General features: G+C 41.3%; 1 protein-coding gene across 1 annotated transcript; it reads right to left on the reverse strand.

Moving 5' to 3' along the window:
• Positions 1-1,184: 1,184 nt before the first annotated feature.
• cyldl (cylindromatosis (turban tumor syndrome), like) lies at positions 1,185-24,301 on the reverse strand. The gene is made up of 15 exons (XM_061683823.1): positions 24,097-24,301; positions 22,730-23,194; positions 18,104-18,382; positions 10,750-10,825; positions 10,499-10,668; positions 10,045-10,204; positions 8,948-9,089; positions 8,255-8,365; positions 8,082-8,173; positions 7,949-8,012; positions 7,676-7,808; positions 3,402-3,510; positions 3,198-3,316; positions 2,759-2,972; positions 1,185-2,684 (listed from the first exon to the last, which is right to left on the reverse strand). The coding sequence occupies exons 2-15, from the start codon at positions 23,153-23,155 to the stop codon at positions 2,500-2,502; spliced, it is 2,280 nt and encodes a 759-aa protein (XP_061539807.1). The 5' UTR covers positions 23,156-23,194; positions 24,097-24,301; the 3' UTR covers positions 1,185-2,499.
• Between the last annotated feature and the right edge of the window lie 1,365 nt (positions 24,302-25,666).

The following is a 25,666-nucleotide window of genomic DNA, read 5'->3' on the forward strand; positions in this document are numbered from 1 at the left end:
TAAACTGATGGACCAGGATCAGCGCATGCTGAGGCACATAGTACGAAGAGGTCGCCAACTTTCTGCTGTGTTAATCCCTACAGACCTCCAAACTTCATGTGGCCTTCAGATTAGCTCAGGAACAGTGGTCAGAAAGCTTCATGGAATTGGTTTCCATGGCCGAGTAGCTACATCCAAGCCATACATCACTAAGTGCAATGAAAAGCGTCGGCTGCAGTGGTCTAAAGCAAGCACTGGACTCTATAGCAGTGGAGACGGATTCTCTTTCATGACAAATCATGCTTCTCCATCTGCCGATCTGATGGACGAGTCTGGGTTTGGCGGTTGTCAGGAGAACGGTACTTGTCTGACTACATTGTGCCAAGTGTGAAGTCTCATGGCAGGGGGATTATGGTGTGGGGTTGTTTTTCAGGAGCTGAATTTGGCCCCTTAGTTCCAGTGAAAGGAACTCTGAATGCTTCAGCATACCAAGAGATTTTGGACAACTCCATGCTCCCAACTTTGTGGGAACAGTTTGGAGCTGGCCCCTTCCTCTTGCAACATGACTGTGCACCAGTGCACAAAGCAAGGACCATAAAGATACGGATGGCCGACTTTGGTGTGGATGAATTTGACTGGCCTGACCTCAGCCCGACAGAACACCTTTGGGATGAATTAGAGCTGAGACTGAGAGCCAGGCCTTCTCGTCTAACATCGGTGTGTGTCCTCACAAATGCGCTTCTGGAAGAATGGTCAAAAATTCCCATAAACACACTCTTAAACCTTGTGGATAGCCTAGTTGAAGGTGTTATAGCTGCAAAGCATGGATCGACGTCAAATTGAACCCTATGGATTAGGAATGGTCTGTCACTGAAAGGTGACATATTTTGGCTATTTAGACCTCCATAGAGTGACTCTCTAACATGGACTTGGTATAAAAATGTCAATTTTATTGACAAAAAAACACCTTGGTTTTGTCTCACAAGTGTCCAGAAAAGGCCCCTCTGACAGCTACTTCTGTTTGACCCAGTTTTGTATTCGATTTGACCATATTTGGCCTCTTTCCTCTTACGTTCACAGCGCTGGCTCGGGAGCGGAGAGGTAGGCGGAGATCTTTGCTAGTGATGTAGATAAACTCGAGAAATTTGAATGACCTGATTTCAGGTCTCTTGGCAGAAAAACGTCTGGAGCCCAGGATTGCGTGGACACTTTTAATTCATATTTCACATGTTAACTGAGGCACAATAGAGACAATATAACATCCGAAATACTAGAACAAGTTGGTTTGGCAAAATACGGGACCTTTGAGTTCATATGTGAGTCAAGGCAGGTGAGCGAATAATTCTTAAGAGTATCGTGTAAAGTCAAATGAATGAGAGCGAACAAACCGCTTTTAAAATATCCACACTCTCGCCTTTATTCTCACTTTTATTGCGCATTGTGTGGCGGGCCATAGGGGCTCCGTAGATTCTCCTACTCTCAGGGTAAATGGCTCAACAATTTAGCATAAACAATAGGGCACTATGAAAAGCCAGTGAAAATTTTCAGAAGAGTATAGAGATGTACCGTGACATCACACACTTCTGAACACGATCATGGCTGCCATGTTGAAGGCCAATGCATTGTTTTCTTCTGGTGCTTATTGAGCGTTTGAATAAATAAATTTGATATCCAACATCAAAACAAATGTGGGAAAACGACCAAAAACCAACACGACTCGGTCTAGTAGTCTTATCTCCCTATCTCGACCTCCAACATAGCGGACAACCAAATAATGATCATGTGACAGAAAGCTACCTGGACCAACCGGGACTAATATTGTACACATGCTAACATATTGTCAAGTCATTTAAGCCTCCCCCATTTGTTTGTTCAATATAAATCAAAATTACAAAACTTACACTTGAGCAAAAACAAATCCATCATATTGTGCAGTTATTCTTTTTCCATTACTATATAGAAACTCTCATAATTAATATAGAGACAGCCCCAAGTTTTGAGTATACTACAGCGCAATTTTCTCACCAAAAATCTAAAGTACTGTGCTGAAAAAGACAAAATGAAAATAAGACTTTGCCCCAGAACAGATGATCTCAGATAACATTGGAATAATCAACGGGTGGCATCATTAAAACCTTTACTGCTGTTTGAGTGGTCCTGAAAACATCCTGAATCATTACAAAATACACAGTAAATCCAGATTTAACTAGGAAGTCACAGTCTATTTGCATGCTGTGGCCTAAAAATGCCTACACTCTAATAGGGTTTCTTCATTGGGGAATTGAGGCACAACTATGCAAGACGAATTTACAAACACAAAACAAATTAACATTTAGAAATTACTATAACAGCAGGAAGAGACAAGGTCTTTACATTTTGGTGTAATTTCTGTCTTATTTGTCAAATAGTACTTTTAAGACAAATGACTGAAACTTCTTGGAACAATTGTGCATTGAGAAAAGTGAGGACATACCATGTGTACAAATAACAAAATATTGAACGCTATAAGATTTCTTCCACTTAGTGATAGAGGCACATGCTGGTACTCTGGTACAGGTACATGTAGGCATCACAGAAAAGACGTTTGGCGACACCTTTCATGTCCCGAGGAATCTGATTGGCCAGCTCTGCTGGAGACATGTCCAGGTAGATGCCAACCTCAGGGCATCCTCTCACTTCAGGGATGTTGAAACCATCTGTCCCTCCTAAGCACAGCACATGACAGAGTAAAAAACAGTCAAGAGTACATGTCACAACACATTGCTTTGTAATCACTTACCTTCTCTGTCTGCCATGCTGTCAAAAAAGATCCAGTCGTGACTGTTTGGCCCGTATTTGAGGAAAGAGACATAGTGGCTTGTCTCTATGCAGAGGACGGCAAACAGCTCCATTATGTCTTTAGTCAGAGTGTGTGGTACTCCTCGCGCCATGTAACCCTCGGGTATGTCGAGAGCTGCTGGTCTATGGGTGCGCCGCTGAGGATGGCAATGAACCTGTAATAACAGTGAAATTATCTTTATATTTCTTCATGTTATCTACTTTTTAATAATGCTGGATCAATTCTTTTTAACATTGAGCTCATTGGTATGTCCAAAGGTGGATAAGTATTTCAGTCTATAAAAGGGGAGTCATCTATCTGTGATAAGGACAAATAAGCATTACATGCTGTAAAACTGCTTTTTTTACGTTAAACAAAGTGTCCAGGTAACAATGCAAACCTGAGCTGAGCACGTCTTGCAGAAGATTTTACATCCTGTCTGGCTGAAAACAGGCTCTTCAAAACAGTCAATGCACTCTTCTTGGGCCAGGTTTCCGCAAAGTATGCACTGCTGAGGACCTGAAACATGCCACAAAACATTGCAGTCACTGTGTTTACAGTTTATACTGTGATTGTTAGCTGGGTTTATACAGTAAGTGTTTACCTTCAGAGAGGAGATTAGTTATGTCTAACTCCATGGATGGAATGATTTTGTCAAACATCTTGAATTTCTTTCCAAAGCGAGGCATCTGAAGAATGAGGCAAGATGGCACCTGAAATCATAAGACAGTATTAAAAGGTGAAATTGAGTGCTGAAAATTGTATTCCAAACTACAGTGTTTTAGAAAACTCTCCAGGATATAGTGAAGATTTATTCATAGCTACATTTATTTGTTTCACATAGATAGAACATAGACACAGTGGATGTTAAAAGCCTACATGCCCTTGTTAAAATGACAGTTTTAGGGATATAAAAAAAATGGAACCCAAATAAATACATTTAGAAGTTTTACAACCGATAATGTGCTCTATAAGGTGGACAATTCAATAGAAAACAATCTTTAGGAAGGGTGTGGGCCTTAAAAAAAAAAACAAAAAGGGACAACCTGTTTGAAATATGCACACTGTTAAACTTTTAATAATGTTGAAGCACCTTTTGGGTATATGAAAGCACTCTTTTATTTTGTGTGTGTGTGTGCGTGTGTGTGTGTGTGTGTGTGTGTATCTGGGGTGGCCCATCTTGTCATGGAAATATCTGAGCATTCTTCATTGCAAAGGCACTCAAAGTCAGATTGCAAGGATATCTCCAGTTTTCTTCAGATTGCCCTGAAGATTTTCCATTGTATTTAGGTTTGGGTTCTGGCTGGGCTATTCCAAAATGTTTATATTTTTCTTTCCTTCTTTTCTTTTTTGTCAATTTGAAGGTATATTTGGAGGTGAAATTCTTCTTAATCTTCGCCGTTGCCACCCCCACACATCCGTCCGTGCCTCTGACTCACCATAATCATTCAAAAAAAGTTACAAACTTTGCATTTTCAATTAGCATTTAACCTCTGTTAACCCATCAGCCATTTGAGCTGTTCATTTGTCTCTGTTTTTGTTTGTATTATGAGTATTGTAAAGCATATTTGGGTTTGATTTATTATTATTATTATCTCTTCCCTTCTATTTATTATTATCTACTTTTCTAGCAGAAGCCTAAGTTACTTATATAATTCCCTCAGTTCAAGCTCAAGAACAATGGTGCTTTATTAAGCGAAAAAAACTATCACCCTAAACGACAGGTCTCAAACTCAAGCCCTGGGGCCAGATCCGGCCCAAAACATTTTTTATGTGACCTGCGAAAGCAAATCAAGTGTCAACTTCCATGATTCTTGCTAAAATCTGTACCAAAATTTCCAAATTGTCACATGTAATAAGTGTTTAGCTATTGCAAAAGCATTTTTTTTTTTGGGTTGTCAAACCCTTGACTTAACTTGAACAACAGCTGAACAAACTATTATCCTTGACTTCTGACTTTAACACTACCGTATTTTCTGGACTATAAACCGCTACTTTTTTCCCCACGCTTTGAGCCATGTGGCCTATACAACGATGTGGCTAATCTATGGATTTTTCTTCACTAACGGCCATAAGCGGGCGCTCTAGCAGGAAGCGTAAAACCGAGACAGACGCAAGAGGTCAATTCAAAGAAGAAGACTAGTTTTTGGCGCACTTCACGCAAAATATTTTTCACACCCTCGTCATGGAAAGCATACGAACAAATGCATATGATGCAGCTTTTAAGTTGAAAGCAATCAATATCTATCCAAGAAGGTAATCGAGCTCCTGCATGTAAGCTTGGCGTTAATGAATCAATGGTGAGACGTTGGAGACGGCAGTGTGAAGAACTGATTCAATTCAATTGATTCAAGACAACAAAGGCTTTTAGAGGTCATAACAGCAGATGGCCTGAATTTAAAAATCTCCTTGAGGACTGGGCGAAGACGCAGTGAGCAGACCGTGCAGATCCGACTGAAAGCCAAAACAATCGCCAGCGAAATGGAGATAGAAGATTTTATAGGTGGACCATCGTGTTGTCTCAGATTTACGAGACGAAAAGGCCTGTCCACCAGGGCTCGGACGACTCTCTGTCAGCAACTCCCTCCCGACTATGAAGAAACAGTTTTAAAACTTCCACAAAATAATTGAAACAAAAATAGCTGAGAATTCCATCGGACCAGATGACATCATAAATATGGATAAAGTACCTTTGACCTGCCTCTGACGAGGACTGTTAACAAGACAGGTGCATCATCCACTATGGTGAAAACAAATGTCCACGAGAACACATTTCAGTTGTGTTTTAAGCTGCACCGCATCCGGATAAAAGCTTCCACCAATGATGATTTTAAGCGGATGACTATGCCGTAAAAAATATATTATAATAATAAAAATTAAAAAAATCTCCCAAAAGACACAGTCGTTAACGTTAACAAGAAAGGGTGGATGACAGAAACCCTAATGAATGAATGGTTAACAGTCAGTTAAGGGATGTAAATAAACATTTACAAAATCTTTCTGTGTAAATATCTCACTGCACAATGTGGATATCTGCGGGATGTAGTCTGGTGCGGCTAATCTATGTAAAACAATTTTTTTTTTCTTTTAAAAATTAGTGGGTGCGCTTTATATTCCAGTGCGCTCTATAGTCCGGAAAATAGAGTAGTAATCCATCAATATGTGATTGTTGGGAACACTCATATTTAGTGTTACTTTAACTTTAACCACATATACTGTATGAGCCAGCCCGTGGCCTCAGCTCCTCGGGTGAAGGCCTTCTGCTTGAGGAGCTGAGACGAATTGGTGGCATCTTTTAAATCACTTCTAAAAACTTACTTTTACAGACTGACTTTTATGTGATGTCGTCTCCACCCACAATGTATGTATTTATTTATTAATTTTACTTTTTATTTTTTAATGGAATATTTTATCTTTTTGTGTGTGTGTTTTAAAATGTATTATCTATTCTTTTTATACATCACATCAACCCTCTTGATCTCAGTTGTGTTTGTTGGGTTCCTGCATTGCCTGGGGCTTTTCTATCATTTTTTTTCTTGTGTAGGTTTATTAGATTTTAATAATGCGAGCACTCTGATACATTGGAATCACTTTGTGGACCATGGCTTTTGCTGTAAGATGCAACTCAGGAAATGTCTGGAAAATCCTAGAACAGGGGTGTCAAACTAATTTTTGTTGCAGGCCACATTGTCGTTACGGTTTCACTCAGAGGGCCGTTATGACTGTGAAACCATAAAAATCTTTAATCACCTCAATTTTTTTGTTTTGGTCCTCACCTCATCATATCATTACACCCAAAATTTATAAACTAGTTTTGGAATCAGAAATCAAGGGCAATGGGGTTTTCAGGCGGCACGGTGGACGACTGGTTAGAGCGTCGGCCTCACAGTTCTGAGGAGCCGGCCCCGCCTGTGTGGAGTTTGCATGTTCTCCCCGTGCCTGCGTGAGTTTTCTCTGGGCACTCCGCTTTCCTCCCACATCCCAAAAACATGCATGAATTGGAGACTCTAAAATTGCCCGTAGGTGTGAATGTGAGTGTGAATGGTTGTTTGTTTGTATGTGCCCTGCAATTGGCTGGCAACCAGTTCAGGGTGTACCACGCCTCCTGCCCGATGATAGCTGGGATAGGCTCCAGCAGTCCCGCGACCCTTGTGAGGATAAGCGGCTCAGAAAATGGATGGATAGATGGATGGGTTTTTCAACTATTCTTCATATTTGGTAACACATAAATGCTTGCAATCTCAATGTTATTTACAAAATATGACAATTTGAAATCGTGGTACAGATTTTAACAAGAATCATGGAAGTTGACACACATGATTTGCCTTCGCGGGCCACATAAAATCATGTGGCGGGCCGGATCTGGCCCCAGGGCCTTGAGTTTGACACCTGTGTCCAAGAACATAACAGAAGAGCAGAACTTTATTTGGGGTTAATGAGAGTTACTTAAGGATGGTGGGTGTGCACAGAATCCTTTTAACATTAGTTTGAATGTGATCTTGGTTTATTTTTCACTTTAATTGTCCACGTTATAGCTGACATTAAAGGTGGAATTTTTTTCTCTTTTTTTTTTTTTTAATGAGTAAACATTGTCTTACTTTTAACATAAAAACCCAGCATTAAAATAGAGTGTACAATCTGTATATCCTCTGTAGGTGTTTGTTAAGAAGCATAGTCACTGGGTCTACCTGAGAAATCAGCAAAAAAGACAACACAGGTTGGACAAAACAACACTGATGGACAAAACATGAGGTTGTAAGCTGGTTCCTCTTACGGCGGTTTAGACTTTCCTAAACTGAAACAAAATTATATCCCCCTGACTTGTTGGAGGTGATACTGGTTTAACAAGGCGAATACACTACAAGAAGCCCATCTCACCTCTGCCAGTTTGAGTCCTGCACTGTGAAAGGAATGTTCCAGCAACTGTTGCACAGTCGGAAGGACCAGGCTGTGGTTCTGCTCCAGGAAGATCTGATAGCAATAACTCTCTTGCACTTTACCACCAGCTGACCTGAATTGGCGACCCAATATGGTTAGTGAACTCTATAGGTAAATGTTGAAAAGTGACGTTCCATATTTGGAAAAGTCAAATTTTTTTTTCTTTTTTTGCAATATATACATCATTAAAAGTTAACTGTGGTTGTAACATACAGTTTGAGTAGAGGATCTAGTGCAAGAATGTGGTGCATGATGATAGTGAGAAACTCCTCTGGATCTGAAAAACAACAGCTTCATTATACCAAACACAAATAATCTCTGAATACACTTGAAATTAAAAACTGACCCTTCTCTTCTGTGGTGAAGGAGTGACAGTAACCATGGTTTTGTAGCTGCTGTCGGAGCTGCATGATATGTCGACCTTCCACAAAGCCCTCACTAGAAAAGCATCCACACATTACTCAAAACTATTTTCACCTACCAATTCCAAATTATGGTAAAGGCATTAAAGACGCACACCTTCGAAGAGGGTTGACAATGTCATTGAGCAGTGTTCTCTGGATTGGGGCATCTTCTGGCTGTATCGATTTAAACAACATGGAGTCCAGCACGGATGAGCAGGAAAACAAACTGAGAACCGAGAATGAACCAGAAAGGTTAGATTCACATTGCATCATTTACATTTCAAAATGTAATAATAACAAATGCATCACACTGTTTATTAAATGCATAGTTTAATAATTGGTTTTCCATAAATGTGTAATTCTGTGGCACTTTTGCCTCTGCGATTTCAATGCAACACTACATACAGTCTGCTGAATGTAGCATTTCACCTTTTCACATTCCCTAATGGCGACAGTTAAGACTGCAGGCAGGCAAGAACACACCATGCCTTTGTCATGATTGCAGAGCCAGGTTTGCCTTCTTTTTCTGAAACCGGGCATCATTGGAAAATATACTTTTTTGAAGGTTGCAAGCAATATCAAGCTATGCACTGACATAATTCCACATGGACTCGAGTTTTTAGAATTCACACCAGTTTTATTACCGATGGTCTTTCTTCTTGTGTCAGTCGAGAGAATGAACATGCTATAAATTCATTAAACTTTAAAGAGATGAAAAAAGCGACCTTTGTTCTGCACACAAAAAGACTTCTGGGATGGATTACTCTGCTATAACTTGGTGGGATGCAATCACTACAGTCGTCCTAACCTGAAGAGAGCAGCATCCATGTAGCAAGAGTTACAGTGTCCTTGGATCCCCTTCATTTGTCCGATCAGAATTTGGTCAACTTGATCTGTGCTGATGGGAGCAACCGGATCCATTTTTCCAATATTCTTTTGTCTTTCTCTGTCTGAAGTCAATTGCACACACACACGTCATCAACAGGGTAGATTTGATCTGTCCATTTAAATTGGAGTCGCATTGTCAGAAATTTTAATCCATATCTGAAATACTTTATTCTCATTTGAGGTTATTCAGTTCGTAAAGCTGGCTTCCTATTGACACCAACATAAAACGCATCTGAATTGTGCCACTTTGGACCAAAGTAAATCCTAAATGTGTCAAGAGCCATGTTATCTATCCTGGATAATATGTGAATGAAATATATCTTTTAGAATATTTATATAAAAATCTATTGTATAATATATAATATTAAATATGTCATATATATTTATAGTATTATACTTTTTTTTATTGCTTCCTTCAGTGTTGTTGCTGCTTGTTGTTAACACAGACCACAGACTAATTAGATGGTCATTGTTTTAACAATTGTATTTTTTGGACATAAGACAAAAGGCTCTGATCAAAATGTGGATTCATGTTCCTGTGTTTTCTCTGCTCTTCAGTGGTTAGAGATTCGAAAGTGGATGACCGACTCCGATCTGTGTTGGTTGTTTATTGCATACTTTAATTTATGGCTATTTTATAACTAATTTAATTTTATAATTAATAACAATAGTTTGATCCGTCTCTCTCTCGGTCTCTATCTCTTTGTCTTTCTCACAGTGATTGTATGGCGATTTGACTGTTTCTTTTTTTTTACCTCCCATTGCATTTTTTTTTTTAATTTATCTGCATGTGTGCTGTTAAATCCACCAATAAATGTACATTTGGTGTCATTCGTCTTGATCCGTCTCTCCTTGTTGACACAGCCTTTTAGCCGGATAATGACGTGTTTAGATATGATTCACTAGTAAATAGAAATCACATCAAATCACCTTTGGAGTCTTCAGGGGTACATGTGGAGAACATTCAAGACAAAGAACACGCAAACAGAGAAATGCTGCAAACAGAGAAATGCTGACCTGTCACTTTATGCTTTGGTGACACATCTTTGTCACCATCATTCAGAAATCGTGCATCAGGACGACAACTGCTGTACTTCACAAATAGAGCTCTCCTGGGAGGACATTGGAAGAAACACACATTTTTGAAGGTACCATCACTCACTCCCTTGTCCTCCTCCTGTAGAAAATGACAGAAAAATGTAATAAACTCAAATTAGTAAAAACGTTGCCTTTTTGTTGACACATCACACATTAAAACCAAAGAAGCCATAATACCCTGAAACATTTATATTTACTGTACATTGTTTGCAAGCATGAATTAATGAAAAATATTACAGGAATTATTTGTGGATTACCAAAAATTTCTTGCTTTTTATAGCATACATTACTTTTTAATCGTATGATAATTGTTATATTCCAAATTAGTTTTAGTTAGTTAAAACTTCACACTAATGCATAAGTGAAACATTACAAGTTCAAGTCCAGCCATAATTTCCTGCCGCCCAGGAAGGGTGCCAATCCAGCGGATTATTCCATATAAACTGCCAGTACCCAACGACACCTCCACCAGTGAATTCACACCTAGACCCAAGTCAGATTTTTGTTCCACTGCAGGACTGTAACGGTCATTCAGATCACACTCTGTAGAAAACAAAAACATGTTTGGGTAAAATGTCTACAAATGATTAATTAAACTATAGATTTCATCATGTATGGTCCAACCAGCAGGACAATCTCCCTTAAAAACAGATTGTAGTGGGACTTCAACTTCGCCTGTCTTCCCAGTGGCATCGGTGTCCTGAAAACATGAGAAAAAGAAAAGTAGAATCTGAAATTTGACATGTCACTTGAATATCTAATGTTACATGAAGCTTTTAATCCTTTCACTCAAAACTCTTTTGCAACTAATGTAACTTTGCCCCGAGCTCTGCCTGTAAAGCACACCCCTCCCACCTGCTGTTCAAACAAAGCTTAAATAAAATTTTTGAATGACACTGAATCGATGAGAATAAAAGGCCATAACTTCATAATTACAGAATCTTGTTTTTGACCAAATTGAGATTTAAAGTACTGTTAAAAACATTTCAATGGGATCGAAATAAAACTGTGCTCCTCTGCAAAAGCAACAGGTGCGGCGGTCGATTGGTGGAAACTGAAACTGAAAACTGCTATTGTTATACAGTAAAATGCATTCTACCCTTCCCCAAACCAATATATTTTTTTTTACAACAGTTCCCAGGTTTCTTAATAAAAGATCTCCTACATGTGTGGGTGAAAATAAATAACGAATTAGAACACAAACGTAAGACCCTGGTTAAAATGTCACGTTATGTCTGGGAATGTTTTGGGGTTTTCTCCTATCAGTGAGTGCTTCCTGTGCTTCTCGGTTTCCCCTAGGGAGTAGGGAGGAGTTCAGCAGGGAGGCAAACACCTGGGGGTCATTGAAATCAACTCCCTGTCTATGACCACACCAGGAAGGTGCTGCATCATTCCTTGGTTCCAAGTTGTTTGCTATAGGCATTCAGATTAGCTTCCATGTAGATATTTTCTGTGCTCTGGGTATTTGTAGTAGGTTTTAATGTTTTTTTCTGGTAATACTCCTTCGTTTAATTTGTTCTCGTTAGTCAATGTTTGTTTGTACTTTGTAACTTAAACTACTGAGTCGTAGCACTTTACTTTGTTCTTTTGGTACGTTGTAAATTACCATTAGTAAGGGTTAGGGTTAACCCTAACCAACCTCCACTGTATGCTCTGTTGCTGCTTTGGGGTCCAACCTGTCACAAAGTGTAACATAAAATTTCTAAACAAATTTTAATGGTTTGGGGGGGCTGGAGTGTTCATGCTGGATATATGAACTTCAGATAATTATTGTTATTATTATTATTTTAATCAGGACGACTAGGTGAATCTATCGTCTGGGTGCTAGTTTTGAGCCCAGAGTCTAAAAAAGTGTGTGTGATACGAAATAAAGATGAGTTAAAATTAAGGGTGGGACTTTACCACATGAACTGTGATAAATTACAATGAATGCATTCTAATCGCATTCTGTGTTCCAAACAACACAATCTTTGTTAGTGCAATATTTCCTGGTACACCGATTATACTGAAAACATCAGAGCTTGGCTACCAAAATGAAGGAATTAGATGTAACAGTGTTGCTAGGACTGATGGGTGGCAAATGTCAGTTAAAAAAAACAAAGTCCCAAAATTGCACTTGAACTTTAGGTCTGTTTAATTTTGGCCAGAGATATTTGATTATTTATGAGTTTTTCTACTGTTTTGTATTGAAATGCAATTAAATGCATTTTCCAGAGTTAATATTTCTGTCTGTCAATTGATTCAGTTGTCCACTAAAAACCATTTAAATCAAACCTTGTTGTTTTTTATGACAAATTGTTTTATGATTAAAATGTGATTGAGATTAATTACAAAGCCTCTAATTAGATATATTTTTTTTTAAATCATGTCCCATCCCAAGTTCAAAGAACTGTAATGGTATTTTCAATTGTGGAGGCAGTGCATCATCACCAAGACGCCTAATTACACTTAGTGTGCGGATGTGTGTAGGTGACCAATGCAGCAGACACGTTGCCAACACAAATATTCCTGCCTAATACCCCCTCCCCGCCCAATAACCTTTTGCCTCGCCTCCCAAATCAAAGGTGGAGATACCGATGTTGGGGCAATATTAGTATAGTAGTATTATAATTGTAATTGTATGTCGACAGCTTCAATCTTAACAAATCTTCTTTTCCTTTCGGCTTGTCCCGTTAGGGGTCGCCACAGCGCGTCATCCTTTTCCATCTAAGCCTATCTCCTGCATTCTCCTCTCGAACACCAACTGCCATCATGTCTTCCCTCACGACATCCATCAACATTCTCTTTGGTCTTCCACTAGCTCTCTTGCCTGGCAGCTCCATCCTCATCATCCTTCTCCCAATATACTCACTATTTCTCCTCTGGACGTGTCCAAACCATTGAAGTCTGCTCTCTCTAACTTTGTCTCCAAAACATCGAACCTTGGCTGCCCCTCTGATGAGCTCATTTCTAATTTTATCCAACTTGGTCACTCCGAGAGCGAACCTCAACATCTTCATTTACGTCACCTCCAACTCTGCTTCTTGTCGTCTCTTCAGTGCCACTGTCTCTAATCCGTGCATCACGGCTGGCCTCACCACTGTTTTATAAACTTTGCCCTTCATCCTAGCAGAGACTCTTCTGTCAAATAACACACCTGACACCTTCCTCCACCTGTTCCAACCTGCTTGGATCTGTTTCTTCACTTCCTGACCACACTCACCATTGCTCTGGACGGGTGATCCCAAGTATTTAAAGTCCTCCACCCTTGCTATCTCTTCTCCCTCTTGCCTCACTCTTCCCCCACCACCCTTCTCATTCATGCACATATATTCTGTTTTACTTCGGCTAATCTTCATTCCTCTTCTTTCCAGTGCATGCCTCCATCTTTCTAACTGTTCCTCCAGCTGCTCCCTGCTTTCACTGCAGATCACAATGTCATCTGCAAACATCATGGTCCACGGGGATTCCAGTCTAACCTCATCTGTTAGCCTGTCCATCACCACTGCAAAAAGGAAGGGGCTCAGGGCTCATCCCTGATGCAGTCCCACGTCCACCTTAAAGTCGTCTGTCACACCTACAGCACACCTCACCGATGTTCTGAATGCAGTACCACAGTTCCTCTCTGGGTACTCTGTCATAGGCTTTCTCTAGATCTACAAAGGCACAATGTAGGTCCTTCTGACCTTCTCTGTACTTTTCCATCAACATCCTCACGGCAAATAATGCCTCTGTGGTACTCTTTCTAGGCATGAAACCACACTGTTGCTCGCAAATACTCACTTCTGTCCTGAGTCTAGCCTCCACTACTCTTTCCCATAACTTCATTGTGTGGCTCATCAACTTTATTCCTCTATAGTTGCCACAGCTCTGCACATCACCTTTGTTCTTAAAAAATGGGCACCAGTACACTTTTCCTCCCTTCCTCAGGCATCTTCTCACGCACTAGAATTCTATTGAACAGGCTGGTCAAAAACTCCACAGCCACCTCTCCTAGATGCTTCCATACCTCCACAGTAATGTCATCAGAACCAACTGCCTTTCCATTTTTCATCCTCTTTAATGCCTTTCTAACTTCCCCCTTCCTAATCATTGCCACTTCCTGGTCCACCACACTTCGACTCTCCCTTCTCTCTCATTTTCCTCATTCACCAACTCCTCGAAGTATTCTTTCCATCTAGCTAGCACACTGCTGCCACCAGTCAACATATTTCCATCTCTATCCTTAATCACCCTAACCTGCTGCACATCCTTCCCATCTCTATCCATCTGTCTGGCCAGCCTGTATAGATCCTTTTCTCCTTCTTTAGTGTCCAACCTGCCATACATGTCATCAAATGCCTCTTGTTTGGCCTTTGCCACCTCGACCTTTGCCCTGTGTCACATATCAATGTATTCCTTTCGCCTCTCCTCAGTCCTCTCAGTGTCCCACTTCTTCTTAGCTAACCTTTTTCCTTGTATGATTTCCTGTACTGTGCGGTTCCACCACCAAGTCTCCTTCTCTCCTTTCCTGCCAGAAGATACACCAAGTACTCTCCTACCTGCCTCTCTGATCACCTTGGCTGCAGTGGTCCAGTCTTCTGGAAGCTCCTCCCGTCCACCGAAAACCTGTCTCACCTCTTCCCGAAAAGCTGCACAACACTCGTCCTGTCTCAGCTTCCACCACATGGTTCTCTTCTCTGCCTTTGTCTTCCTAATTTTCCTCCCCACCACCAGAGTCATCTTACACACCACCATCCTATGCTGTCTAGCCACACTCTCCCCTACCACTACCTTACAGTTGGTAACCTCCTTCAGATTACATCATCTGCTCAAGATGTAATCCACCTGCGTGCTTCTACCTCCGCTCTTGTCGGTCATCCTATGTTCGTGCCACTTCTGGAAAAAGTGTTCACTACAGCCATTTGCATCCTTGTTGCAAAGTCTACCATCATCTGTCCCTCCTTCCCATCTACACCATGGTAAAATAATTTAAACCCTGCCCCTAAACTTCTAGCCTTACTGCCTTTCCATCTGGTCTCCTGGACACACATTATATCAACCTTTCTCCTAATCAGCATGTCAACCAACTCCTGAGATTTTCTTGTCATAGTCCCAAAATTCAAAGTCCCCACATTCAGTTCTAGGCTCTGTGCTTTCCTCTTCTCTTTCTGCCGAAGAACCCGCTTTCCACCTTGCCGCTTACATACAGTGATTTCTCCAGATTCATGGAACCTTTTGATGATATTATGGACCGTAGATGATGAAATGCCTAAATTCCTTGCAATTGTACATTGAGGAACATTGTCCTTAAACTGTTCGAGAATTTTCTCACGCACTTGTTCACAAAGAGGTGAACCTCACCCCATCTTTGGTTGTGAATGACTGAGTTAATTCAGGGAAGCTCCTTTTATACCCAATCATGGCACCCACCCATTCCCAATTAGCCTGTTCACCTGTGGGATGTTCCAAACAGGTGTTTGAGGAGCATTCCTCAACTTTCTCAGTGTTTTTTGCCACCTGCCCCAGCTTTTTTGGAACGTGTTACAGCCATAAAATTCTAAGTTAATGATTTTTTGCTAAAAACAATAAAGTTTATCAGTTTGAACATTAAATATCTTGTCTTTGTAGTGTATTCACTTAAATATAGGTTGAACATGATTTGCAAATCATTGTATTCTGTTTTTATTTACGTTTAACACAACGTCCCAACTTCATTGGAATTGGGGTTATAGGCTGTGGCCATAAAACAAATTGCCATATCTTCTCTGTCAATGCCAAAGAGCTTATTTTGCTGTTGCCATTCGTTAACTCTTATTTTGAGCTTCTGGTACTGGCGTGAGACACTGGTATCGGCAACACCTACACTCCAACTTGAACCTAAAAAACAAAATTAGGTTCAACGATGTGAGTGATTGAGATTACTTTTTGTGCTATCCTGTCAGTCGCCAAACATATGTCACACCAACCTCTGTCTGCCTTAGGCACGTCAATCGACAGCTGCTAATGTCTGAAAAGCATTGGCCAAGCTTCATTAAACATCTCAGCAAGGTCGGTTTTGCGTCGGCTCGGCCGGCTAATCCCGCACTGCTGTTGTATGGGTGGGAATTTACTGGTCTTTGCAGCACAGTTCGCCACCAGCCTTTTTCAGGTAAATTATCATTTCAATTAAATTGGCAGAAAATGACAACGTTGACACAGCTAACGGAGCTTTGAGTTTGGAACAAATCGAGTGCGCAGGAGCCCATATCCCAGCTGTCAGCTTTGAGGCCTTTTCACACTGCATTTTGCAAGGCGTCTGACTCGACTTTCCCATTAATTGTCTGTGTGCCGAGGGGGCATCAACGCGTTTTGACGTGACGCCAAGAGTCGGGTCAATGCAGAGGTATCTGACGCTAAGTGTCGCGTCATCCGATAGATAAATGTTCTGCTCTGGTGTGTTGAAGCGGTGACATCAGAAAGCTTGCCCAATGGGAGAGAGGCTGGTGGAGTGATTTCTGAGTGGTATTTTGACTGACTTGTACTGTAAACGGCAAGTGGAAAATGGAGGACACTCTAATAAATGTGCTTTGTCTTTGTCCAGAAATCGCCGCTTAGCCTGAAATACACCTCGAAGCGGTCTTGGTAAAATTGTTGCTCACGAACAAGCGTAAACTCTCCGAGGTGCCAAAGAGTCATTACAATTGGATGAACCCATATCCTTTTTTTTCTGCAGCTTGTCTCCTCCGTCTCCTCAAAATGAGCAACGCCAGGGGTTTCTTTTGTGAAAGAGACAGCGACATCTTGCAGAGGTGCAGTCTACTTCTTCAGCGGGAAAAAACTTTTTTTAACTTCCAGGTTGGCTGCTACATCGGCACTTCCAAATATGGGATGGCCGCACCCCCGTTGCCATCACCATTGGTTAAAAGGCCTTAACACTTGTAATAAAGGTAACTTGACTATATGGCTGTGATTTTCACTGACTATTACCGAATATAAATTGGTGTGTTTCTGATTTACAAGCGATTTACAGCAATGTTTTGTGATAATCCTTTAATTATGTAAATGCCTTTCATTCACACCATTTTCACACTTTGTTGTGTTTTAACCCGACCGGGATATATAATACTTTGGTGTGTGGAACATTCAACAGGTCCGTGTGTCAACACCAAACAATAGCGCTGGCCATGAGTTTGAGATATTTAAGTAACATGCGCACTAGTTTTTTTTTTTCCCCTTCTGCAGGCTATCAGACGATGAATCGGATGCCGATTTTGCTGTTGTTTATTGATGTTCATTAATTGTTATTCATTGTATTTTTGTCTTGTTTTTGCTGGAGATCTTAACCTTAAGTTTCTTAACCTGGATGCTGAGTCTTCATTACAAACATGAAATTAGGTTAAAAAGGTCAGTATTGTTTTTCACATTGGATAATAAAATGTACTGAAGCAACCTGTGTTGTTGCTATTCTGTGGGGTAATTTTATACAGTGCTAGGATTTCCAACAACCTTTGGGCAAGTGAATGCAGCACTGAATGGAGCACAATGAGAGGCGGAGAGATGTGCAACCTTTAAGAAGTTAAACGGTGTGGTGAATGAGTCAAACAGCAGACAAACAGTACAATCGTGTGAAAAAGGTGTGACATGAATAAATGAATATCACATAAAGCAATATGAAGAGGTTACCGTTCCTGGCTGGTGCTCCAGCTTTAATCGTTCAGATGTCATGTGATAGTAGTTTTTTATTTAATGCCAACGTTTTGGCGACATATTGCCAATGAGAAAACGCTCTCCTGCAATATTGTAGCGATGGAACTTTTTATGACGGGCTGACATGGGTGTGACGTATGTTTGTTGTTTGGGTTAGTTGTTGGAAAGATGTGAGTTTGCTTCTTGACTACTGTTTGAGCTGCCCACGAGCAAAGCAGACCTCTGTGTGATGTCCCACAAACATATTTAAAGGAGTGTAAATTAAATGACCCTTCAGACAGCAAAAGTGCTTACATATTTTAGGTAGTACATATGAGAAATGATTACTCACCGTAGAGATCAACACAAAATGTTTTGCATCCTTTTCCTGGACATTCACCACCATTCCATAGCGACAGTAATCTTCAATGAAGTATGTGACTCTGTCACCTGGGACTGGCTTTTCTGTTTCTGAATACAGAGAGGACTCTGGGCCGGCTGGTGATACGGAGTTGGAACAACGTGGCTGGACTCTGGAAAAAGGAGCGAATATACCACAGTCTTTGTCACAAGTGAAGAGCGTCTCATTGTGGTAGCAGCCATCTGTATTCCCCTTGCCCAAGTCTTCTCCCTTGAACAAATAAAAACAGGACACATGAATCACCTTTAATCTCTAAATGCAAACAATCTACTTGTATTTCAATCCAACAAGGAAAACAATATACAGTGTAGACTTAAATTCAAGCTCTTGTATCAATCCTGCAGATATTTTAGTTTACATTAAATTACACTGTAAAATTTGAGACCCTCGCTTTGAAACATTTCCATATACAATATAAACTATTATTATTATGATTAGTATTATTTTTTAAAGGTAATTTATCAGATAGCTACTCCCAGTGTTATACCGGAACGAGTTCAATGAAGGAAAGTTTTCGAACGAAAGTTCATTTTCATTCAAGAGTGTCAGGTTTTGTTAGGGACTTCCAGGACCAAACCCATCTGAACACACTATATACAAGAATTCATATGTCGGTGGATAAAGGCTGTATTTGGCAACTGATTCAGTGCAGCCACAGACGCCATTCATGGCAGGCACGTCGCAGCTGCGTGAGGATGCAAGGTGCTCTTTGGTGGTTCTTTTGTAATACAATACATAATTGTAAAAACTGATTACTAGAAAAAAATATTATTTGTATCAGAATGCTTTTGTTAAAACTCTGTACGATCACAGTGTCATGATATGGATTTTATTTTGTTTTGTAAGAATTACAAAAGTTAGAATAGGTAAAAAAGAAAATCATTCACGCTCACATGCACACCTATTTTCAATTTAGAGTAGGCACGGGGGGAACATGCACACCACACAGGCAAGGCTGGATTTGACCCAGGTCCTCAGAACTGTGGGGTAGATGTGCAAGCCACTTGTCCACCGTGCCCCCCGTCAGCAACATCTTCTAAAGTAGCAATACTCTTACTTGAGTACAATATTTGGCAACTCTACCCACCTTTGATTAAGTATACAGTTTCTTTGCATACTAAATGAATACCAGGTGTTTTCAGGGCAAACGTATGGTTAAGGCTTCATTAAGCGCCAGCAACGCGCTACGGTGCAAAATTCAAAATAAAAGCCTGTAATGCCATTGATGTCTAATGTAGTAACGTGAAGCTTTTATTTTGAAGTTGGCCCTCTCAGCACATTGGCGGAGAGGCTGCGTCATGGTAAGACTAACAATCGTTGTAACGGCTGCCTTGACTTCAACTTTTCGGCTGGCTTGACCGCGGTAAAAAAATCAAAAAATCACTAGAAGTAAATAGAGAGGGAAATCACAACTGTCGGGCTCTTTGCTGTTTGTGACCGTGCATGACTGACCAATGGTCAAGCAGAACAACGCCGATGTGTCGCCCTTGACAATTCACTATATTGACAAGGATTTTCAACTTAAAAGTCAGTGCATGCAGCCTCATGTTATTGCCTTTTATTCATTAACTGTATTTGCTTCCATTAAGTTGCAATTTGTGATTGCACTTTGTAATACCCATCCATTCTCAACACCGTTTATCCTGGTTAGGGTCACGGGGCGCTGGAGCCTATACTAGCTGACTTCGGGCGAAAGGCAGACTACACCCTGAACTGGTCGCCACTCAGTCGCAGGGCACATATAGACACGGACAACCATGCACTTTGTAATAGCATATTTATTCAGTTAGCCCCTGGTAAAGTCTCATTTTTGTGGGTGCATTTTTTAAAAATTATTATTAATTTATTCTTATTTAAATAATATTTTTTAACTGAACACTATTATATACTGTTTGTTGAAAATTAGTGCAGATTTTTTCCCAACATGATTAATAATTGTGATTGATAATCATGATTACAATATTGATCAAAATAATCCTGGTTATCCATCCATCCATTTTCTACCGCTTATCCGGGTCGGGTCGCGGGGGCAGTAGCTTTAGCAGGGACGCCCAGACTTCCCTCTCCCCAGCCACTTCATCCAGCTCTTCCGGGGGGATCCCGAGGCGTTCCCGGGCCAGCCGAAGGACGTAGTCTCTCCAGCGTGTCCTGGGTCGTCCCTGGGGTCTCCTCCCGGTGGGACGTGCCAGGAACACCTCACCGGGGAGGCGTCTGGGAGGCATCCGAATCAGATGGCTCAGCCACCTTACCTGGCTCCTCTCATTGCGGAGGAGCAGCGGCTCTACTCTGAGATCCTCCCGGATGACCGAGCTTCTCTCCCTATCTCTAAGGGAGAGCCCGGAACACCCTGCGGAGGAAACTCATTTCGGCCGCTTTTCCTGCGATCTTGTTCTTTCGGTCACGACCCACAGCTCATGACCATATGTGAGGGTAGGAACGAAGATCGACCGGTAAATTGAGAGCTTCGCCTTTCGGTTTAGCTCCTTCTTTACCACAACGGACCGCATCACTGCAGACGCTGCACCGATCCGCCTGTCAATTTCCCGTTCCATTCTTCCCTCACTCGTGAACAAGACCCCAAGATACTTGAACTCCTCCACTTGGGGCAGGATCTCATCCCCGACCTGGACAGGGCACGCCACCCTTTTCCGACTGAGGACCATGGTCTCAGATTTGGAGGTGCTGATTCTCATCCCAGCCGCTTCACACTCGGCTGCGAACTGCTCCAGTGAGAGTTGGAGCTCACGGCTTGATGAAGCCCACAGAACCACATCATCAGCAAAAAGCAGAGATGCAATACTGAGGCCACCAAACCGGACCCCCTCTACGCCTCGGCTGCGCCTAGAAATTCTGTCCATAAAAGTTATGAACAGAATCGGCGACAAAGGGCAGCCTTGGCAGAGTCCAACCCTCACCGGGAACAAGTCAGACTTAGACTGCCAGATATGCGTACGAAACTCCGACTCCGGTCGTACAGGACAGTCCATATCGGGGGTTCGGTACACCATACTCCCGAATTATCCCCCACAGGACTCCCCGAGGGACACGGTCGAACGCCTTCTCCAAGTCCACAAAACGCATGTAGACTGGTTGGGGCGAACTCCCATGCACCCTCGAGGACACTGCCGAGGGTGGAGAACTGGTCCACTGTTCCACGGCTAGGACGAAAATCACACTGCTCCTCCTGGGTCTGAGATTCGACCTCCCGATAGACCCTCCTCTTCAGCACCCCTGAATACACCTTACCAGTGATGCAGAGGAGTGTTATCCCCCTGTAGTTGGAACACACCCTCCGGTCCCCCTTCATAAAAAGGGGGACCACCACCCCAGTCTGCCAATCCAGAGGCACTGTCCCCGATGTCCACGCGATGTTGCAGAGGCATGTCAACCAGGACAGCCCCACAACATCCAGAGCCTTTAGGAACTCCGGGCGAATCTCATCCACCCCCGCGGCCCTGCCACCGAGGAGCTTTTTTACTACCTCGGTGACCTCAAACCCAGAGATAGGAGAGCCCGCCTCAGAGAACCCACACTTTGCTTCTTCTGCTGCTGCATCATTGATTTTTCAAAGATTATGATGTCATTAGGTAGGCTTGATTATCAAGAGGCTCCAGCTGCTCGCCTTGTCACAACTCCCCAGTAGTAAGCAGTGGCTCATTTGCATGACACCCCCCCCCCCCCCAAAAAAAAAATTTAAAAAAATAATAGTGTTTTCAACCACTTAAGTGGAAATTAAGTGTGCTGAAATTGTGTATCTTTTGTGTATTTTGGCCAAAGAATGTCGGGATAACTTTTATTACAGGGGACATATTTTGCCAAACCAACTTTTTCTAGTATTTGCGATGTAACATTGTCTCTGTGGTGCCTCAGTAAACATGTGAAATATGAATTAAAATCATCCACACATTCCTGAGTTCCAAAGGTTCTTCTGCCAAGAGGACTGAAATCCGGACATTCAAATTTCTAAGTCACCAGCGAAGATCACCTCCTTCCCTTTCCGCTCCCGAGCCAGCGCTGTCGACATAAACACGTGTGCTCTCACAAGTAGGGTTTCTACATGGAGGCAGCCATTCAGAGGAAAGGGGCGATCTTAGCCAAATATGGACAAAGCGGATACAAAACTGGATCAAGCAGAAGTTGCTGTCAGAGGGGCCTTTTCTGGACACTCGTATGACAAAACCAATATTTTTTTTTTTTTTTTTTTTTTTAAATGAAATTGACACTTTAATACTAAGTCCATGTTAGTCACTCAATAGAGGTCTAAATAGCCAAAATACAGGACCTTTAAGACAGTTGGGTACTTTTTTTACATTGTGAAGAAAACAGGTTGTTTCCTTTAATACATAAAAGATAGAAATAACACAATCTAGATAGAAGTACCACAATGTTTAATTCGATTCTAAAAGCCTTTAAGTGAACACGATTGCTGTGACATGTTGGTATGATAGCCAACATAAGGAAAAGAACATTTATATTGGACATGCCTGAAAACATGTCACCAGAGGCAAGCTAGCTGATATTTCTGTGTGGAATGGAGCTATATTTTTAAGGTCATACCTGCAGTTCAATTCCAAAGAATATTTCCTTCAAAGGCTCTTCTGACACTGGTTCTGACAGGTTTCCAATGTAGCGGATGATGCCATTCAATTTCTCTCTTCCTTCTTCCACAACCACTTCAGTTCCCTCAGAAAGTCTTTGTGCTCTATGGAGAACATCTTTTTCTCTGAACCACTTGAGCCTTTCAGAGTCGTCAGTGAGGGCCAGCAGCAGACCAGCTTCATCTGCACTCAGTTCCTCCAAACAGCTCTTATCCACCTCACAGTACAATGGTGTCAATGAGCGTTGTACCAATACTTGTAATTTTTTGGGGAAGCCAAAACTTTGTTGATGCTCATGAATATAACATATGCAACCGGCATGGTAGTGTCGAGGGGACTCAGGCGTTTCAGTGACAATGAAGAACTGGTTGCCTGTCGATGTCATGATGCTGAGGCCACGTCGTAAAGCAGGACGGTAGATATACTGTACAGGGGGAAAAAAATAATAATAATAATAAGCAAAAGAATAAGCCCACAGCAGTCGCACAAATTATTCTACTTCGTTACATCAACTGAGATAGTATTATGCCATTGACCAACAACATTATTGTATACAGTAGTCCTTAAAAAGAAAAAAAAAGAACCTAAGCGAGACACGTATTGTTTTGATATTCAGTGTAATAGCATTTGCGCCTGCGATGTAGCGCCTGAGAGGGATGTGTTGACAAAAGAGTGTGTTTTGAAGAGCTGGAGTAAAGCAATCATGTGAACATTAACCCAAAGCCTGTCTTTTACTACAATATAACACATTCTACACACGCATAAACACAATCATATGTGAGTGGTTTTTTATTTTTATATACTTACAAGAAATGCTAAGAATGCTAAGAAGAAAAAAAAAGGAAGCTAAGTTTAAACTGAAATGTATTTGTTTTGTACGATATGGGGAGCGTGGGGACATAAGAGTGTGTTTTGAAGAGCTGGAGTAAAGCATTCATGTGAAAATTAACCCATAGCCTGTCTTTTATTACAATTTAACACATTCTACACACACATACACAACACAATCACATGTGTGCGTGTTTTTTTTTTTATATACTTGCAGGAAATGCTAAGAAGAAAAAAAGAAGCTAAATTTAAACTGAAATTTATTTGTTTTGTACGATATGGTAACTTTAATTCCGATCGACTTGTTTCAAACTTTAAAAACGCAGCAATAAAATAATCACGACAGTGACTCGTAATGGAAACCCCCGTCTAGCCAAATGAATTATTTTAACTCTTGGCATTGTGCAGCTTGTTAGCTTGTAAATTAAGGAGAATGGCAGTGGTAATTTTGATGACGTTACGTTGCGGCAATGAAACGAAATTAGCAAAATGTGTTACCAATTCCTTAGCTTGTCCGTTTTATTTTGTCTCCATTAGTTGGTCTGCGTGAGACTCACTTCCCCTTCGATTTCAACTCAGAGCGACGTCGTTTATAATACTCATTCTTCTGATAAAGTGTCCATTGGCAATTTTCTGACAGGACTTGTCAAATTAATCCGCAACTTCTGCTCTGTACTGCTCGTGAAAGCCATAGATATGGACACTAGATACACCAGTGCACCGTACCAGCCTGGGTATTCGACGTGCCTACGTGGTGGCCATGTTAGGAAGGTCGACGTTTCCAGAGAAGGCAATACATGGAAACTGAAATTAAGTCGTTACTTGCTCATTTCTCAACCGATTTTCATGAGTGTTACTGTTTTGTCAACACCTAAGTGTATGCTATCAATATACAACATGAAAAAAAAAACTAAAACGGACTCCAAATTCCCTTATCATAATTCTAAGGCGTTTTTCGCAACCGTATGTAGCACAATGGACTGGCATCCTTGGTCTTTTGGCTTTCTTGCCGTCCACATACATGGAATGCACTGACCTCCCTAGCTTAGCGTCACCGTCAGCACGAAGCTCAAAATGGGCGTGTCGTATATATCTATTGTTATCTGTGGTGAAAGGGACACAAAACTGCGACCAGGTTTCTATAATCTAATTTATTAAACTGCTACTTTATACTTCCTCGCCCCTCTGTTTTAGCGCCTCCCACCACAGGAGGCGAGGAGAGCAACAGAGGAGTTAAGAGAGGTATTTGTTTGGAGAAATGAGACGTTAATTCTTGAATGACGTCAATTCATGGAGACGGCATTAAAGATGGTGACAGGTCATTGACGTAAGATTGACAGACGTGTTACATCTCAATCGTGGGCTTCGTCGTTTGTTTCAAGTGGGATTAAATTAAACTCCAATGTAATCAACACTGTTACTCTTCACAACTCTTTAGATGCAGAGCCGCCATGACAGCCTTTCCCAGCATCTCACCTCATCACCCGCCCGCCCCCGCCCCCCCCACATCTCTCGCTCACAGGCACAGAGGTCGAGTTGGCAAAGATTCGACTCAAATCAAGAGCAGCCTTCAGCTACTCGGCACGGAAAATGGATGGATGGATGGATGGACTCAAGTCAAAGTAAAAAGTAGTCCTCCAAATACTTGTGATAAAAACTACTCAAGTACTAACTCATGAGTAACTATTTTATTTTAAAATGAGCATGAACGTCAAATAGACACAAATAGAAAAGGAAATGTGCAACTTCAAATATTGTCCCAAAATACCACTTGAGTTCAGTTCAAATAAATTCTTCACCAAATAACAGAAATTAGAGCAATTTTAGCCACAATAATTGGTCTTCAATGACATTTCTTTGTATGCACACAGCACCAGTCTGAGATGTTAGGCCAGTTATTCCTTTTCAGTCTTGCTTGGCTAACATTTTCATTTTCCCAAAACCAAACAATTATTCCCCCAGTGAAAACCACGTCACGTCTACCTTTCAGGATCGGATTGTGATGAGATACAGAGTCAATATTCCAAGTTCTGGACTGTCAACAACTGAGTATTATAGTATACCGTTT

The sequence above is a fragment of the Phycodurus eques genome, chromosome 8, assembly GCF_024500275.1.
Source record: "Phycodurus eques isolate BA_2022a chromosome 8, UOR_Pequ_1.1, whole genome shotgun sequence".
NCBI classification, from domain to species: domain Eukaryota; kingdom Metazoa; phylum Chordata; class Actinopteri; order Syngnathiformes; family Syngnathidae; genus Phycodurus; species Phycodurus eques.

Coding starts and splice junctions, on each gene's coding strand:
- cyldl (XM_061683823.1), bottom strand. CDS start 23,155: ATGACATCGACAGGCAACCAGTTCTTCATTGTCACTGAAACGCCTGAG. Junction 10,669..10,749: donor TAAGGGAGATTGTCCTGCTG/GTTGGACCATAC, acceptor TGTTTTCTACAG/AGTGTGATCTGAATGACCGT. Junction 10,205..10,498: donor TTATGGCTGGACTTGAACTT/GTAATGTTTCAC, acceptor CATTTTCTACAG/GAGGAGGACAAGGGAGTGAG.